The sequence below is a fragment of the Sardina pilchardus genome, chromosome 16 (assembly GCF_963854185.1).
Source record: "Sardina pilchardus chromosome 16, fSarPil1.1, whole genome shotgun sequence".
Lineage (NCBI taxonomy): Eukaryota > Metazoa > Chordata > Actinopteri > Clupeiformes > Clupeidae > Sardina > Sardina pilchardus.
In genome coordinates this window covers 6,023,441-6,042,026 of record NC_085009.1, presented here as the reverse complement: position 1 = coordinate 6,042,026, position 18,586 = coordinate 6,023,441, and the positions used below count along the sequence as shown (strand labels likewise).

Below are 18,586 nucleotides of genomic sequence, written 5' to 3'. Positions count from 1 at the left end.
CAAAATACTGTAATATAGTAATGTGCTGCTTACTAGTGGGTTTAATGGTGACCTTGATAAAGAACACACCCAGAAGTATCGCTAACATCTAGAACATTCCTCTTTTTTTAAGCAAGTGTTAATATAATGAAGCGCCTGCCTGTCTCTTCCATTCACCGATTGTGAAGTTTACCCACAGCATCAGTAGACTAGACAAGACTAGACTGTGCCACCCATTGTGTCTGCCAACCGCACACAGTGGTGGGACGTGTGATTCATGTTGATACTGTGCCAGTGGCTGATGCCCTGTGGTGGTAGGGGTAGGGGGGGGGGGGTGGTGGTGGTGGCAGGGGGGCATGCCGGCATGCCACAGTCCCCACTTGGAGGGACATCAGTTCCACTGCGCTTTGTAGGTGACGGGCCCACGCTGGTTCTGGATCAGGTCGGCGCCCTCGATGAGACGCTTCATCATGGAGGCGCACGTGATGAGCATGTGGCCGGCGGTCTGGAGGAGCATGGAGCCCATCCGGAGGGTCTCCCTGAGAAAATGACCACTCGATCAGACCACAACATCAAACTGACATTTAGACACAGACGGTTTGTAAAGTAACTAGACAATCTTTGGTTTAGACTCTAGAATCATGTTGGGTTGTGTGTATTTCATGGGTGGTGCTGTGTGGAACTACAACAAGTAATATGCCATTCTAAGCTTCTGTTTTGCATTAACAAACACGGATGTTGTTGGACCGATGTTGTTGGAAGGAAGTGTAACCGTCAAACTTGGCAATGTTTGATCCTATTCCTTTGCTGTATGCCCATTCAGCCCTTGACTCACCTCAGAATTTTCTTGGGACCTAGCATCTGGAAGTCCGCTCCGACCGAGTACATGCCTTGGAACGTGGCCATGACGCTGAGCGAGCCGAACAGGTCCTGTGGGCTGAGGCGGTAGAAGTCCAGGACGACGCGGGCGATGCCCTGGCCCGTCTTGGGTTTGCTCTCAGATGGCTTGACCCCACTGTTCCTCGGAAGAGTCTGAAAAGTGGTGTTACTTTGTGTTAGCACTACTTCAAGATGACCCCAATTACAGTGTCACATAATTATACTGTAATTGCTGCTTGTGTGCGTATCCTCTGTCTGGTTCCATTATGTGGTAAACCACATGATTACACACTGGGATATGGAGTAAGGGACTTACTGTAGATTTGCACTGCATCAAGATAGACACATTATCCCAATTATATTTACATGATGCCTGCTTTTACCAAATATTCATGAATTGATAATACATAGTAAACACATGATTACACAGATTTCTCAGTACTCTGATGCCTTTGTAGGAGAGCAAACACATTGCAGAAGTCAGAAAGCATCTCTCTGTAGTATAGTGCAATATGTAGTTACTTCACATATTGCACACTAGTTTGTATGTAAATGTGGTACATGTGCGTTGCAGACACGTACAATGTGGGCTGCCCAAGTCTGCCCGGGCTCCAGGCCCATGAACACGGTGTTGTCCGGCAGGGCGGTCAGGAACTCCTCCGAGTCCACCTCGGTTCCATCCTCATCACACACTAGCGCTAAGAGAGAGGACAGCGCCAGCACCTCGGCCACCTATAGCACAGAGTCGAGAAGGCCCGTCGTCAAATACTGTGTTTAGGATGAACAGTGGCCTGCCTTGTAGAGATTGCCCACTGTGGGCCTCTGATGAGTGTTCAAGTTCAAGTTGTTTATTGTCACATATACAGTACTTTGCAGTATAATGAAATGTGCCACAGTTGCAATAAGGAGGGGTAAATAAACAGTAGGTGTCTGCTGTGTCGGCCTTTCATCAGTCGACACTAACGGGTTACAGTCAAGACTCTTTTTGTCCTTGTTGGTGGAAAGATTTCTCTTAATACTCTTCGCTCTTGTGATAGTTTTTGAGATTTTCAAAAAGCGTATGAAGACTCATCTGGTAACCTTGTATTTAACAAATGAATCATTACAATCACATTTGTATATGTTTATGATTACTGTTCTTATGACGATTTGCTATTATTCTGTTAAACTATCACTACTATTTCTATGATGTAGCCTATGACTAACCTGTTAATTTCAATGATAATCTTTATTGTTATTATTGTACGTAGTTTTGGATAAAAATGTGTGCTAAGAACCAGAACATGGAATATGTGCGTGCGTGCATGCGGGATTGTATCTATGCCAGTGGATGTATGGGCAGTAGCAACGAATGTGAGCTCATTAGTGACTTTACAGTGTAGTGCTCCTTAAAAACACTGTGTAGGCCAGCCTTCTCGTCAGATGTTTGGTCGTTCAGCATTAATGATCTGAACTTGCATACAAATTTGACCTGCAGATGTCCATCTAGCAAACATTTACAGTTCTTTCCCTTCTGATTTCTCACCTTCTCCATCAGCTCCTGCAAAGTCGCCGCGGTGATACCTTTCCTAATTCTACGGTCATGGGAGGTCACCTTGAATGGCCGCTGTGGAGGCGAGTACACCATACGAGAGACGGACCTGAGGGAGACAGAACCCAAACGTCAGACTGAATCACTGAATCCGGAAGGAGAGAAAGAGAGAGAGGGAGATAGAGAGACTGTGTAAGTGTCAGTGGCTATGTGTTCAATTGGAGTCATTCCTGAGTAAATTACACAGAAGTACTTAAAATCAATCCATGAAGACCTCAAGACTAAATTTAAGACTGGCTAGGATTATTATCAAAGTTTTTTTGAATTGATAAATGATTGAATTGTAATGCTTTGGAATTTTGCAATAGACTAGCACAGTACATTATATTGCTGTTATGGCATCATATTGATATGATATGATATGAGTTATTACGCAAGGCAGTATGCTGAGAAATGAGAACCTAAGATTATCCAGACGAAAAAAAAAAAACATAATGGAAACACACTATGAAGTCAGTACAGTAATTTCCTGTGTATTAGCCACATTGTGTATAAGTCGCAGAACAGTGTTTTATGGCAGTTAAAAGTAACAAAACCATATTAATAATAACTGCATGTATTAACCTCATAGCTGAAGACATTTTGCAAAATATATGTACAGTGAGGAGAAAATGTATTTGATACCATGCTAAAGTTGCCTAAAAAGACGAATATAAAATCGTCATTTGACAATTGATCTTAATGTCTTAATTCAAAAATTGAGTAAAAATAAAACCGCTAAGTACGCCAATTTTCTTTGTGATGGAAGAATGTTTCGTAAATAAATAAATGTTCTTCCTAAATGCTAGGGGGAAGTAAGTATTTGACCCCCAATGTAACCCTATGGGAATTCAACACATAGGGTTAACATAGGGGCGGGCAGATTTTTATTTTTTAAGGCCAGCTATTTTATGGATTCAGGATATTATGCATCCTGATAAAGTTCCCTTGGCCGTTGGAATTAAGATAGCCCCACATCATTACATACCCTTTACCATAGCTAGAGATTGGCATGGTGCTTTTTCCAGTAGGCCTATTAGCCTGTTTGATGCTCATTGAGCTCAATGCAAATCAAACAGGCTAATAGGCCTACTGGAAAAAGCACCATGCCAATCTCTAGCTATGGTGAAGGGTATGTGATGATGTGGGGCTATTTTAATTTCAAAGGCCAAGGGAAATTTATCGGGATGCATAATATCCTAGATCCATGAAATAGCTGGCCTTTAAAAATAAAAATCTGCCTGCCCCTATGTTAACCCTATGTGTTAAATTCCCATAGGGTTACATAGGGGGTCAAATACTTCCTTCCCCTAGCATTTAAGGAAAACATTTATCTATTTACGATACATTCTTCAATCACAAAGAAAATTGGTGTCCTTGGCGGTTTGATTTGTACTAATTTTTTGAGTTAAGGCATTAAGATCAATTGTCAAATGATGATTTTATATTCCTGTTTTAGCAGGGTATCAAATACATGTGCTCCTCACTGTATAAGCCGCAGCTAATAGTTGGGAAATTACAGTAAGAAGGCCAGGAATGTACATGAGTCATGACAATAAAAATATCATTAGGCAACAAATCGAAATAGATCTGATTGATTGATTGATTGATTGAAGGTGTTCTGGTGAAAAGAGCAGTATTATTTCTAGAGGCAGTAATAGTAGTATACTTGAATGTGGAATCAAAAGTAAAATAATAATAAAAAAAGACAATGCCGTATAACAACATTTGCTAAAAATGGTTGTTGTAGCCCATATACACAACCCCTACAAACATCTTTGCTTATTCTCTGTAAGCTATAGGCCTACTTACTTTAATAGTGATGATGTCGTTTCCATGTTCCCTTAATTATTTAGTCTTTCTGTTGTTACTTTCCCACTGTTTCCCTTCAAAGTAGATTGTTTTTGAACAGCGAGCGTCCTGAAGCTGATCAGAGATGTTTGGACTGTTGTACTAATTGTACTTTGGAAGAGCTGGGGTGATAACGCAAAGATAGATGTCAGCGGCCAAAGTTCAATGGTGTGTAATGCCAATGACAGAGTATGAGTGTGTGTGTGGGAGGGAGAGATTTCATAGGTGGTGAAGGAAGATAAGCCAAATGTGAGTCGGCCAAGTGACCTCACCTACCCCATTCTCAAGCATCCCTGAAATCACACAGAAATAGCCTAGAAATGACTCATAGGCATTACGTTGGTTCCCCAAGCCAGCTGGCCAATGTTTTCCAACCAACTGACACCATGATATAGCCTACCAAGATGTATAGAAGTGAACTTAACTTTCAACCTAAAGATAAAGCCAGGATCAAAATAACTGACCTTGACAGACCCTAACAGGCCTGAGAATGCTTCTCTGATCTCTGATAGGCCAACATTCTCTTTGCCCCACTCCAGTGTTTTCCCACAGATTGGCTTCGCTATGATATTACAATATGTTAGATTTGTTTATTCATTTAGACTTAAATACTTACACCCGTATAGCCTATCTGCTTTACTTTCCTATTGTGTTCATTTTATGTTCATCAGTTTTGTGTTCCTGGTCAAAAATGACTCTCGTTATAACTGATTGTAAATCCATAATCATATGTTGAACTGAACAATATTGTAAAAGTAATGTTGTTGCTGCTGAAGTGAGTCGTGCTAGTTAATGATAATAGAATGGACCAGACACAGAGCAGAGATAGTAGCGCTCTCTCAGTTAGCAGCCTACGGTGCCTATTGCATATAGCGGTCATGCTGGCCATAGCCTACTAGGAGCACATGCTAATATAATGGAGATCAGTCGCTGCCACGATGCCAGACATTTAAAAAGTGCTAATGCAACAATGGCCTGTTTGGGTGCTGTAGCCCCTCTTTATTTTCGGCAGAGAAATATTTTAAAAGGAAGTGTTCGGGTAGGTGTGTGCGTAGAGTGAAACTTAACTTGTCCAACAACAGGTGATGAACGTGAGCTAGTTAGCCATCTCCGAGGTTATTTTCAGGGTTTGTCTGTTAGCAAGATAACTCAAAAAGTTATTTCGATGACATTCTCTGGAAAGGTCTGAAATGACCCAAGGAAGAAAAGATTCAATTGTGGGAATGATCCGAATCACCGTCTGGGTCCAATTGTGCGTTCGGAGTGCTTTTGAATCTGACCCCTTCATTTTTCTTAATGCATATTTTTGTGTTCAGGTGCTCAGTGACAAATAAGGACAACTAATTTTTTTCGGAGAGAAAATATGTCATTTTCATGTTAATAATGAACTTTGGTGAGGCCAGCATCAACTGGTTCTGCAGCATGGTTGACCCAGAGCCATATAATCTCTCTTCATCTCTTTATATGGCTCTGGGTTGACCTGCAGACGAACTTCACATCAAAAGAAGGTCGCGTGTATGGTCGCGTGGCGTCTCTGTGACGTACTTATTATAGAAGAATTCCATAATTCCAAAAGATTTTTTGGTTCTTGAAGTTGACCTTGTACTAGGCTACACTAAATAATCTTTGGGCTACACTGTCGAAAACGTTCAAAGCATTCAACAGAATGTAATTAGGTAAGCAATATAAGCAATTCTGTTTTGTCTTTGTTTTCCCGAGCAACATTTTTTAACTCATCATTTTCATTGTTGATACTTGACATATTCATATGATGACTGTTAGGCGTAGGCCCACTAGCTATTTTATTTCAAAAAGGCCTAGGCTACACAGGGAAGATGTATTCCACAAATGATTACTTCTCTTTCAGGCTTGGTAGCCTACAACCAATTCATCCTGTAAATTAAACGATCGGATTTAAGATGACAGTAAGAAGACGCTCGATAGGTCAGCAGGTATGTCTCTGCACATTTCATATCAACAAACTAGTCTAGACTTTATATATACTATAAATAGTCTATTATTTGCTCAACCGGAAATAACAATAACATATGACACATCTCTTCTTAATCCTGCAGAGAGAGTATGACTCAGAAAGACGGTGGGATATCTTAGGAGATGAGGATAGTGGGGACATACTATGCATGAAGGAGATCACTCAGTGTAAGGTAGGCCTAATGCTTTGCTGGTGAAGTTCATGACTTTTGTTACTTTAGCATGCAATATGTAAAATTAATTAGGCCTAAAACTTATGTCACTGTCACGCCAAACAGTCTTTTAAAGAGACTATGTCGGCTCTGACTTCATAGAGTGCCTACATCAGGCCAATTTAAATCTATCCAATAGATTGGTCGAAAACCCTGCTTGGCAGGTTTTGATCACAGATCTAAATTCGAGTGTAAAAGCATTCTCCAATCTACTACCATGTTAAGAGTTAATTTGTTGACAAGGGTAAAATCATCCTTTTGCAAAGTCAAAGTAACTACCACTAGCCATACATCACCTTTCAAAAGACCATATTATGTGAAGGTCACTTGCTCTATTCCTCTCTCCGTCCTCCCAGCAAGATGACTTCGACACAGAGAACTTTGTCTCTGAGGTGCTCGTGGGAGCCTTGCTGGAGCATTTCCTGTTTAAGTGCCTCATCCTCTTTGTCATCATCAGCAACGCCATCATCATCTCGATTCAGACGTCCAATCCCGTTTTCACCAAGGTTAGTGTCAAAGAGGCCTTTTCTGTACAGCAAGACATACCAGAATACATCGTCATTATATTTGTAAAATGAAGCCTTTTGCTTCTGACAATTTTGTTGCAGAAATATGAAATTGCATTCAGTGTATGTGAACACATAATCCTCAGCGCTTTCACCTGGGAGATCCTGGTCAAGTGGTTCTATGGCTTTGCCGTTTTCTGGAGGGTACTGCACATATTTATATTCAAATCACTGAGAATATATATATATTTTCATGAGCAATTACGCTGCTTGAAATATGCCTTTGCAAAGTAAATGTACACACTACAATAAAAATAAATCCTCTGTCATTTCAGAATGGCTGGAACATACTGGATTGCGTCGTAACAACAGCTCTGTTACTGGGACCTAGAATCTTTCCACAAGGGAGAAGTGTCTTCAAGGTCATGAGGTAATAACCGTTAACAGTTGTTCTTCATAGAGTAGTGACTGTTGTCTTCTCTATGCAGAAGAATAGGCAGATTCTCAGCATTACCAGATTGTAAAATAATGGCGGAAGTTGTTTGATACTCTAAGGGGTGTCTCTCATTCGTCTTTTATATATCCTCCCTTCCTGCCTCGGTCCTTACTGATCTAGATACAGAATAATGGGGCGGCAACAATGGGATAGTCTATCCAGTGCTAGTTATAGATCAGTGGGAACGAGTCTGGAGGACCAGCATGGAGGATCGAGGAGGGATGTTGAGAGAGGCCCTAAGTATATGTTACCCAAGCTACGTTGCTTTCCAGGGTGCTCCGTGTGGTCCGAAGCGTCAGCAACTTCGCCAGCATGCGCGGCGTGGCCAGGATGATGCAGGTCATCTGGCAATCTCTCCCCGACTTGGCCAACATCTTCTTGCTCCTCATCGTTATCATGATGGTACGCCTCTTCTATATGCTAAATCATGCCCATTCATCTATTACTCTGTAAGAACCATCCATTCTATCTCACATGGTCACATTATTGCTGTGACTTTTATCATGGGCACCGCAGGGTGTTAGAGCATAGTAGCTGTTATAGGCACATACACACAGTCATTGTAATAGTGACGTGACTTGGAGTTTGTGCATACATGGTTATGTTTGGTGCAGTGTTATGACTTGCATTTACTGTGTTGGGCTGTGGTGCAGGTCTTTGCTGTGTTTGGAGTCACTTTGTTCAGCACTAGTGTGCCGTCGGCGTTTGGTGACCTCACGTCGTCCCTCTACACCCTATTTATCTGCATCACTCAAGACGGATGGATGGACATTTACGAAAGATTCAAAGAGTGAGTATCAGCACAGCAAAAGCACGTGTGGTTTCACAAGATACTGATAGTATTAATCAGAAGCGTTTATGTGTAAACCTTCAACAACACACCATTAGGTACGAATTTCTAAAAAAAAAAGTTGTTTTATGATAGAGGCTTCTTTTTTTTATTAAGCTACCGGTAGGTTGTAGACACATAAGACATAAACAAACATGGAGACATAAACAAAAGAAAAACACTTATCAGAACGAAAAGCACAAACATGGGACAATGCCCAATAGCTAGGCCCTTACGTACCCATACACTGACCGAGACCATGTGCCCTCTCACGGCAGAGGCCCATCTCCCGAATGAAGCGCCCAATACTCTTATATACTATTGGCGCGGACCAAACACAGCAAACAATCAATCAGCGCAACCCCATATCCTCATAGGCTAGATACTATAGGAGCGCACCACATTACTTGACCACATTCCTGTGCAATCCTTGGCTACAGTCCCCCAAAATAACAAATAAAACAAAACTACAGAAACACCCCTGTCTCTATGAGCGCTTCCCTTATGGGAGCGCGCCCCGTCCCTTTAACTGGGTCTCACCTCCGACACTCTTGTCGCACCCCGGAAGACAGGTAGACATCAGGTAAGGTGAACAACATGCAATACAAGACACAATACACAGACAAACATTGGCACAGTCGCAGCAGTTTCATTTAAGATGTTAACTTGTGCGCACACGAAACCCGCCACAACTACCCCGACATTATGCCTTGCATCCGCCGCTAATAGCCATGTTTAGCGCACGGCCTAACCACTCTGCCTTCGCATCATCCAACGACATAATACATAGTTATTCTTTACTTATCAACATATGCATTTCAACATTTATTTTCTTTATCTCCTGTATGTGTGAACTGTATGTAATGTCTGTTCAAGGGCAAACTCCGTTCCCATTGTTCTTACTGGCGGGAATGCGCCCGCTTGCGTGACAGACGCGGTGCGCTCTGTCACAAGGCCATTCAGCTTTTTTGACCTCTGGTTTGTATGTGTAGGAATTCTCTATTTACCTTTGATTGCCTGTTGCATTTCCAGGGTTGGAGCATCACAGCTGTACGGCGCTTCGGTGTACTTCTTCATCTTCCTCACCATCGGCGCCTTCATCTTTGGCAACCTCTTTGGTGCCGTGGTGACCACCAACTTAGAGATGTCCATGACGGACATGGATGAAAAAGGCGGCGATAACCCTTTGATGGTGAGTCACACATCCTGAACCAGACATCAGGCCTTGTATTTGATATGTAAATCAGGAGATGACAACAAGGCCATATTACGCAATGCAGTGCATTGTAATGCAGCAAATGTAAAGAAGTAGCTCTGAGATATATCGTATTTTTAGCTAGGCTCCTGGACACGAATGAAGGGTGTCTAAAGCTGTATACAAACTTAGGGCTGTATAAGGCCATATAACTTCAGTTTGTTTTTTTCAAATTAACAAGCAAACATTGAGGTCTGAATGTATATTGAGATGTTACAAAAGCAATTTAGAAGTGGCATACATACTACAAAAGACATGGCATACACACAGCATTGAGCTACTTCCTAAAAAAAAAATCCTACGGATATTTTCACTGAGGTTTTCCTTTAGCCTTGGACAGGACTTAATACATGGACGGGGAAAGATCCTTTATGTTTTGTTCTCTTTCGGCCTTCACCTATTTGACCCATGCCACTGCGAAAACAGATCACGCCTGAGGATAATACGCAAATGATGGGCAACACCATGGTCCATGTGGAGGAGGTGGTGACCAAGACCAAAATGACCAAGAGGCAGAAGCCATGGAAAGGCACTTACGTGGAGAGCCTGAGGTTGGAGACATTCGAGGAGCTGATCCTTGTCCTGTCCACCATGCAGACCAATTTGAAGGAGTACAAGTCAATCCGTAACAAGCTGGACAAGTAGGTTGACCCTGCATGTGATTTTGCATTATTTTCCCAGACATACAAAGGAAAGTATTAAATGCCTTGTGATAAAGGTAGGAGAGTTTCCACATCAAGATGAAATTGAATGTAGTCTCATGTGAGTTGAATGCAGTGATCTGTTTTCTTGGTTTCGAAAATTGGCACCAATTAGAAAAGAAAAAAAAAACATTCCGTGCCTGAGCAACAAAATGAAGGTTTTGGAGTGGCCTAATCAAAGTCCTGACATGAATCTGAGATGCTCTGGTGGCATAACCTTAAACAGGCAGTTCATGCGCAAACACTTTTTCACAGCACTGTATGTGGGAAGGCTATATTTGCATAGCCTAGTAATTTCTATTTATACTATTTATTACTAGTCATACTATTTCAATGATTCATTCCTGGCCATTGGCTGTAGGATTGTGGAGGAGGTGCACAGCCTCCCCTTCAACAGGGAACAGGAAAACGCTGTGATCATGCGTGACCAAAGGGCTGCAATGCTGAAAAACACCATCCTGAAGGATGACATTGCCATGGGACGCACTGGAGACATGCTGTCCACACTAATGACCCTGGAGAAGGTACAGTAGGAGAGACTGTGGGAGTAATTTACTGTATATGCAGGGCTGCCTAAATAGTATTTTCATAACTGATTTGCCAAAATCATTTTGATGGCACATAACCTCATACGATAACATGACAAACAGCACTTATGCTGTTGTCTGAGCGGCCCTCTATAGTAGGGTGACCAGACGTCCCCGTTTTTGGTTGCCTGTCCCCGGGAAAATACAGAAAAACTATGTCCCCGTTTTTTGAAGATTTTATTTCAATCTGATTGACGGTCAAACTGAAAATGTCTCCGTTTTTCCCTACATTTTTGGGATTATGTCCCTGGTTTTGGTCTCGGTCTCAGACATCTGGTCACCTTACTCTATAGGCGATCACCGACCTAGCAACTCTCTGTGTTCGGGTAGGCCTGGGATAACCTAGTGTGCAGTATACAGCAAACACATGGCTCACATGAAATATTTGAGTAAAAACAGTTGAATCAATATCAAGTGTGTGTGTGTGTGACTATTGCATTCGGAAATCCCATTTTGGGTGTTTATCTATCTGGACAATGCATGACTGCAAATATACTGCACTCTCCAGTTTTCTTATTCTTGGTGTTGCTGACAAAAATCTCAGATGTCCACATGATCTGTTTTTTTTTGTGTGTGCTCTCTATTCACAGGCTCATGTTATTAACTCAGGTACAGACTCCCCGGCTTTGTTCCAGAAGGGTCTACGCCATGAAGCTATGCGGCGAATGTCTGTGTCCAATGACAAAAAACAAGAAACAGCTGAAAGCAGCACCAAGCACAAATAAGGCATTGCTGCACAATGTACTTCTTCACCAAAAGCAAAAATGAATAAATGAATACTGTAGCAAGAGATATCTACTAGGGTTAACAATACACGTCTGTAATTACGTTAAATGATGAAAAACTAAATACACTCCTTGAAAATGTTAATGTGGATCTAATGTTATTGGTATTGCCATTATTGGTTGAGGGTTAAGGGGCCACAATGAACTATTTGCATTTCAATCTGTCTATGTTGGGCTTTTCAAACACTGTTAGGGCCTTGTCATGGTATAATAATAATAATAATAATAATAATAATAAGAAGAAGATAATGATAATGATTTTAATAATTACTAGCAATTTGGAAATGTTGTAAAAATCTTTGTGATCAACTGACACTGCCGTTTTCTAGTGAGGAATGGGATCAACACATTTCCCTCTTGGAGAAAAGTGATTGAGGAAAGCATGTTTTACAGCTCAAATCAGCTAACTATGAATTAATGGATGGATACAGAACTCAAATGATAGTATGGCCACTACGATATTGTGTTAGGCCCCTTTTGTTCACCAGCAGGACACCTGGCTGCAGTCTGACTGACACCGACAGGACTTTTATCGTGAAATGTTGTAAAAGATTTCCCGGAAGTCTAATTTACCGGAACTGATGTTTCCCGGTAAATTTGGACATGTTTTTCTAGCGCGCAAATAGGTGGCAGGAACGGTCTGTATTCCCCTGAAAAAGTTGTTGATAAACAAAAGTACAAGTTCCAGAACCAGCAACTGTAAACGACCGGGCTAATGTTATTCTACTTTTGGCGCATTAGCTTGGTATAAATAGCTATATGTTAGGCTATTTGTGCAAGAGTATCAAGACGAAAACAACCCAGGACCGATGATGATGGACACCGAGGGTAGGCTACGCATCAACATTTCCTTCGTCTGCATATTGTCTTGTAAATAAGCAAACCGATTTATTAGGATTCTTTGCCACACCTGATAGAATAACGTTACATTGTCGTGATGTTCATGCAGTGACCTAAACTTTGCACGGACTAGCATACGTTTGTTTGCTACTGTGTCTGTTCCAGCTAAATCAACAAAGTTTACGGCAGTTAGACGCTGACTTAGCTCACTTCGTAGTGTTTTTCAACCTTTTTTGAGCCAAGGCACACCTTTTTCCTTGAAAAAATGCTGAGGCACACCACCAGCCGAAAATGTTAAATAAAATCAAATTTTATGGAAAATGAAATTAAATAAAGATCTGTAGCCCGCATTAATGATTTCAAGTCATTCTTGTCAAAGTGTCTTGAATAGGAATCAAATGAACACAAAGAAAATTTGTGTTGAATAGGAATCAAATGAACACAAAGAAAATTATTTCTATTCACTCTTTTTTAGACCACTTAGGTGAAATTGGATAATTTCCCACGGCACACCTAACAATGTGCCACGGCACACTAGTGTGCCACGGCACAGTGGTTGAAAAACACTGTTATACAATCATTTAACACACATTGTCACGGGGTTAATTCTGAGATGTTGACGAATAACTCCAATGTTGTCAGTGGTAGCCTAATAATCCATTGCTGTTTTGACCAAAGATCTCATAGGGCGCTACGCCACTTGATATGTTGTCAGCTCAGCTGTACATCGCCCCGTTGTCCAAATCATCAGTGTTGTGGCGGCTTCAGCCCACTACTAGACCGATCACTTCGCCTTTTGCCTGCCTGGTTCCCTGATGGATGTGCCTCCTCATAGGTTCATCTGTCCCCGTCCTGTCCCTTTGTTATCTGGCCCCACCTTTACGCCTGATGTCGGCTGCGATGTGGAAGGCGATGTTACAGCAGGACGTGAGCCAGTATGGGAGGCTGGAGGAGTTTATAACGTCTACCTGTCAAAGTGTTCCCGGGCTGCTGGACTATAGACACTATGTCAAGCTAGTATTGGGCCTGAGGTCTCGGGTAAGGCACCTTGTGTATGGGTGTGTTTTGGCCTAGTGCCAAGGATGTGAGTTCAGGACTGTGGTATTGTTTTATTGTAAGAATATTATCTGTCATAATATGTTCAATGTATCTCTCGTCAGAGTGCAATGGGTAGCAGAGTCGTTTTCTAAAATATTTTCTTTCGGTCTCTAGTTGATTTTGGAATTGTGCCGGAACCCTGAAGCCCTTGCTAAAACAGCCATCCTCACGCATCTAGAAAAGCTACCAGCCCTGGTCCAGTCTGCCCCCAATAGGCCGGTGAGTTGCATGCCAGGCTGGTAGCATTTTCCCAATGCATGCTTGAATCAATATACCGAGGCCAAAGCCTTTATGTTCATGTACATATATTCCGAATTTTTTTTGTGCCTCCTTTTAGAAAAGTGATTTGAAAGTTGAAATGACATTAAGCAACTTCGAGAACTTAGTCCAGACCCTCCTTGATGACCCTGAAGAGAGAGAGCTCTTTTTCCAGGTGAGACAAGAAGTCTCTTCCAGTGAAAATGATTAACTTCCCACTGTCGCATGCCAAAAGTTTTTTTTAAATAATTTTTTTATAATCTTTTTTGCATCAATTCTTGCACTTGTAGGAAGAGTTTCCCGAACAGTATGGCGCACAATACGACCGAGCCCTGGAGAAACTTATGTGGGAGTTCTTGAGCAGATTGGACCAATTATTACCAGTTCCAGATTTGGCACAGGTATCATGCATACTCAGGAGCTTTTGTCATCTGTCATTCAAAGTGCAGAACACACCTCAGGTAATAATTAGCTTGAGCAAAAATAGGGATGCACGATATTGGATTTCTGCAAAAAATTCCATATGCTGATATTTTCAAGCTCATTTTGGCCGATACAAATTAAACAAACTAATCCTGCAGTTTAGTTTTTAAAAATCCTTCAAGAGTGACAGTCTTGTGTACTAGAATTAGCCTATTACTCTCATTGTGTTGTGCTAGTCGTTGCAGATACGGACATGATATTTAATGTTTATTCATTTTACCCTGAATATATACATTAAGAAATAAGCAAATCATTGCAACGTGGCGTAGATGTCAAATATGCAATTTGACATGACATGTTCAAGTTATCTGCCTACATTAGCAGTTATCTGCTGATACTGATGTCCTATTGAGATTATCATGAGTCCCTGTGCAAAAATGATCTAAAGTTAAAGAGTATTTTTTCATCGCATCAACAAATAAAATACATGAGGCAGTTTTGGATTGATGTGTGTCCATGTAGCATTAGTTGTGTAGTGTGTTTTGCTTTGAAATTGTTCCGTTAAAGAGCCTTTGTGCCTGCTCGCCTTATAAAGCCTCAGGAAAGTGCCTGCCTCAGAGATTGCTCTGTGTTGCGTGTCTCAGACAGTGTCGTGGCTGGCCAATGCCCCAGCGGTCCTGGACGAGTGCGCCAAGTCCGCCACTCCGCCTCAGCTCCTCAGAAACCTGCTGCAGCACGAGCTGGTCCTCGGCCACGCTGGCCCAGGAGGTAGGTGCCCCTATTGCCTGTGTGTCTGCACTGCACAAGCCCACCATTTACCGCTGCTTCTCCACAGTCTAGGATGTTTAGTCTGTGGATATGGCTGTGTTGAGAAATAATGTTTTTATCTGATGATTACGGTATTAAACGTGTAACGTCAAAGACTGTGAAATGGTTTATGAATTGTCTTTTGATTGGTCTTACTTACCAGCTTTTGGGTTTTGCTTCACTTTTCCTGTAAATGACAAACTTGTTGTTGTTGTTGTTGTTGTTGTTGTTTTTGTTAGTGTCCATACCTCCCCGCTCAGGAGATGATGTCTGCTCAACGTCCCTCCCTCCCTCTGGCCGTATCCAAGAAACGCATCAGCCGGGATCTGACCCGACCGCTGGCAGTTCGGTTCCATCGCTGCCAAAGTCCGATCCACAACAACAGAGGCAAACGGGTTCGCCCATCGACCCCGTGATTGGCTCCATATCGCTGATGGACATCCAGTCAGCTGTAGCATGCGCCGGGATCGGAGAGAAGAGTCCTCGACCTGACCTCACCTCGCAACAACCTGACCATTGTGATGTGGAACCTGACGCACCAGCTCAAGACTTCACGAAAATCAGGCAGAAAGCTCATTCAGCACCTGCCGAGGCTGCTGGGGAAGAGGAGGAACATGTCAAGAGCGAGAAGGAGCCAATCAGGCTCCATGATGAGGGCGAGGACAAGGACAAGGGTAAAGTGCCCAGGAAGAGGGGAAGGCCACCCAAGAGAAAGGGGCGGATAGCCCAAACTGACGGGGCAGCGATGGAGGGGACAGAGATGCAGGGGCAGAAGAACGTGACAAGCGACCCCACGAGCGCCAGCGCGACGGCCCGAGAAGAGGACGGAGCGTCTCCACGGCCCTCCCGTTTGAAGCGACAGCCGAGAGTGGTCCTCCGGCGACTGCACAAGACGAGGGTCACCAGGGTCACGAGGCAGAGAGACGTCGGGGCCGCGGACATCGCACAGAAAAGGGACGACTTGGCGGACGCGCTGGCCTCCTGCGCGAGACGCCGGCTGACGGTGGTCGTCCAGCGGCTAGACATGTCGTCCCCTGCCGTTCAGGCACTCTTAAAGCGACCTCCGGTAGCTACGCCTGAACGCCAAACGAGGAGTCCGTCCACAAAAAAAAAAGGACTATTGACTGTGGGGAAGACGAAGAGAAAGGCGAAGAGACTGGGCCGCCCGCCATCTTCCAAAAAGACATTGCTGGACTCTAAAGAAAATAAAGAGTAAGGCTGGAGTTGTGTCTTAACATAAGGCTTTGGCAGTGAGCACGGAGTGTTGTCAAATCCTGCTCTTGCTTTTCTTGTTGCACGACATTAGGGATTTACATTGAGGAGAGTGTTTTGTAATGAAGGTTCCAAATTACACTTCAGAAGATGCCTTTGAGCCAATACATAAACAAACTGATCATGAGGTTTCCCCGGACACCAATAGTGAAAATGATTATAAGATATATTAGAGAAATTATGGTTTCTGTTTTAAAAACAGAGTAAAATATTACAGTATGATAGGATATCATGGTAGGGTATAAAAAGCTGTATTTGTACATGTTTTAATTAATTCTCCAACTGCTGTATGTTGAGGCTTATATCATCTAATGTAACATGTATTAGCATGTTTGAGAGAGGACCAAAACCAGGCATTGCTGTGGATTACCAGGTGCAAGATAGAGACATGTGATACTACATCCATGTGATGGGCAACCACTGAACCAACTGTTTGAGGGATAAATTTTTTACCGATTTAGATCGACACCAATATTTTTAAAGTGTATGTTTCAATAGGCACAGAAAAGATCCGCGTTAACCCTCTCTGGCTACAAGTCTTTTAATGTAATTCATGTAACTTGTCTGAAGTGATATGCCAATAAATGGGTTATTTTGTAATCCCCAGGAACATTGAAGGACTCCAAATATTTTCCCAAAGGACAAATAGCCCAGGTGACCATTCACTCTGCAGTTATACTTCTTCCTTCCTGACATCTGATGTGCACTTAAAATGGCAAACATAGGCGAACAGGTTTCAGTTAGTCTGAGTCTGGCTCAGGAAGTTCTCTGTGAACATATGGTGAAGCTGGACGCATACATGTTTGTCTTGCTGCATAAATGATGTGCCATTTAGTATGAGGACTCAACGCCTTGGTGGTTTTACCACCATTTGAGTTAGTTTGAGAAAGCTTCCTCTTTCTTGAGGTTGTACATTTAGTTTATTTTTTTAGTAGGATGTAATACTCAGGGGGCCCCAGGCCATCTGTTGGGGATCTGCTCAGCTTGTGTTGTTGCAAGATTGTAAGGTTATTTTAGAACTGTTGTTTAGCTAAGCTATGTAGCCAGTGCAGCTACAAAGAGGCAAATATGCCCTCTGTAGAAGGACAATCAATCCAGATCTGAGTAATGCCTTACACTGCCCACCAACCTTAACTGAAACTCTCCCCTCCCTTTTCGTAGTTAGGGCACTGGCAGGTGCTGAATCTGGAGAGGAAATGGTCGCTGACTCAGAGGATGAATCCCCAAACAGATTCACGGTAATGGAAAAACTAAGCAGATATGACCTGATATAAGTGCAACCGTGAACATAATCCATTATCTCAGTGATTCAGAGACAGTGCTACACGTTCATTTTACAGCTTTACCACGTATTACCTGATGACTAGTCCATCAACCTGATCATTGTTACTTCCTGACTGTTTTCATGTGTGTTGTTTTTCAGCTGTTCCTGAAGCGTTACTACAAGACCAAGCACAACACCTTCGTGCCAACGCTAGAGGAGTTTGTGATGCCGCGTCACCGTGACCGGTCTCCTGGCACAGGACAAAGGCAGTGACCCGTAGGCCTACAGGAAGGATCACTATTCCCTCTGCAGATGGACACGGATGATTATGCTCTCTTATCACTAAGCAGCATTAACCGGAAGAGCTGGGTCTCAGGGCTCTCATGGCTAAGGACTGATGGCTGGCTGTTCTTTTTTAATATATGCATTATGCAATTGTGCTTTTTACGGAGCCCTTGAAGGACAATGGTGGGAATTATATTTTAGAGGTGCTTTTGCCTTCCCTCGCAATATTTTTTGGAACGCAAAACTGATTGCAAGGGAACGCAAAAGCATTGCAAGGGAACACAATAGAGGCTTGAAAGAATAAATTAAAAAATGTAAATATATATATATTCTCACCATGGTCCTTCGGGGGCTCTGTAGCTTTTAAACCTCATCACTTGCGCACTTCTTTAGTGAAAATGTACTATTTTCTTGCATCTACATACTATGTATTTGATGTTTAATCCATATGAATTTGGCTTTTGAATGCCTAAACTACCTAAATTACTTTAATATAATAATGAATAAATAAAGTCTTGAATTGAATTGTACATAAAAACTCCCTCAAGGCCATGTCTTGTCACCTACAACTTCAAGCAATATAATTTTTAACACATTTAACTGCTTTGAAGAGCAGGAATATTTTGTGCTACATAGTGGAATTTTGGTTCACATGAATCTTACTTATCCTGGTTTAAGCATTTTACATTATTTCAAG

At 42.3% G+C, this 18,586-nt stretch overlaps 3 protein-coding genes across 4 annotated transcripts; 2 read left to right on the top strand and 1 right to left on the bottom strand.

Annotated features, from left to right (window-relative positions):
- Window positions 1–254: 254 nt before the first annotated feature.
- cideb (cell death inducing DFFA like effector b) lies at window positions 255–4,398 on the bottom strand. Its single transcript, XM_062516204.1, has 5 exons — window positions 4,241–4,398; window positions 2,384–2,498; window positions 1,441–1,590; window positions 815–1,011; window positions 255–518 (listed from the first exon to the last, which is right to left on the bottom strand). Exons 1-5 carry the CDS (start codon window positions 4,264–4,266, stop codon window positions 371–373), a joined length of 636 nt encoding a protein of 211 aa, XP_062372188.1. The 5' UTR covers window positions 4,267–4,398; the 3' UTR covers window positions 255–370.
- On the top strand, window positions 2,492–11,700 carry LOC134059724 (cation channel sperm-associated protein 4-like). 2 transcript variants are annotated; one of them, XM_062516203.1, is made up of 12 exons: window positions 2,492–2,581; window positions 6,147–6,231; window positions 6,355–6,444; window positions 6,840–6,989; window positions 7,092–7,193; window positions 7,325–7,419; window positions 7,758–7,887; window positions 8,139–8,275; window positions 9,347–9,506; window positions 9,996–10,210; window positions 10,632–10,794; window positions 11,448–11,700. In XM_062516203.1, exons 2-12 carry the CDS (start codon window positions 6,199–6,201, stop codon window positions 11,580–11,582), a joined length of 1,410 nt encoding a protein of 469 aa, XP_062372187.1. In that variant the 5' UTR covers window positions 2,492–2,581; window positions 6,147–6,198; the 3' UTR covers window positions 11,583–11,700. The 2 variants fall into 2 exon arrangements, with proteins under 2 accessions (XP_062372187.1, XP_062372186.1); XM_062516202.1 differs by lacking the exon at window positions 2,492–2,581 and adding an exon at window positions 5,787–5,955.
- Window positions 11,701–12,228: 528 nt separating this feature from the next.
- On the top strand, window positions 12,229–18,427 carry tinf2 (TERF1 (TRF1)-interacting nuclear factor 2). Its single transcript, XM_062515947.1, has 10 exons — window positions 12,229–12,470; window positions 13,318–13,520; window positions 13,695–13,799; window positions 13,918–14,013; window positions 14,129–14,239; window positions 14,906–15,029; window positions 15,308–16,280; window positions 16,948–16,994; window positions 17,502–17,578; window positions 17,764–18,427. The coding sequence occupies exons 1-10, from the start codon at window positions 12,452–12,454 to the stop codon at window positions 17,875–17,877; spliced, it is 1,869 nt and encodes a 622-aa protein (XP_062371931.1). The 5' UTR covers window positions 12,229–12,451; the 3' UTR covers window positions 17,878–18,427.
- Window positions 18,428–18,586: the final 159 nt, after the last annotated feature.

Coding starts and splice junctions, on each gene's coding strand:
- LOC134059724 (XM_062516203.1), top strand. CDS start 6,199: ATGACAGTAAGAAGACGCTCGATAGGTCAGCAG. Junction 7,888..8,138: donor TCCTCATCGTTATCATGATG/GTACGCCTCTTC, acceptor GCTGTGGTGCAG/GTCTTTGCTGTGTTTGGAGT. Junction 10,795..11,447: donor CACTAATGACCCTGGAGAAG/GTACAGTAGGAG, acceptor CTCTATTCACAG/GCTCATGTTATTAACTCAGG.
- cideb (XM_062516204.1), bottom strand. CDS start 4,266: ATGGAAACGACATCATCACTATTAAA. Junction 2,499..4,240: donor ACGACATCATCACTATTAAA/GTAAGTAGGCCT, acceptor TGTCTCCCTCAG/GTCCGTCTCTCGTATGGTGT. Junction 1,012..1,440: donor AGACTTGGGCAGCCCACATT/GTACGTGTCTGC, acceptor ACCACTTTTCAG/ACTCTTCCGAGGAACAGTGG.
- tinf2 (XM_062515947.1), top strand. Junction 14,014..14,128: donor AGAGAGAGCTCTTTTTCCAG/GTGAGACAAGAA, acceptor TTGCACTTGTAG/GAAGAGTTTCCCGAACAGTA. Junction 17,579..17,763: donor AATCCCCAAACAGATTCACG/GTAATGGAAAAA, acceptor GTTGTTTTTCAG/CTGTTCCTGAAGCGTTACTA.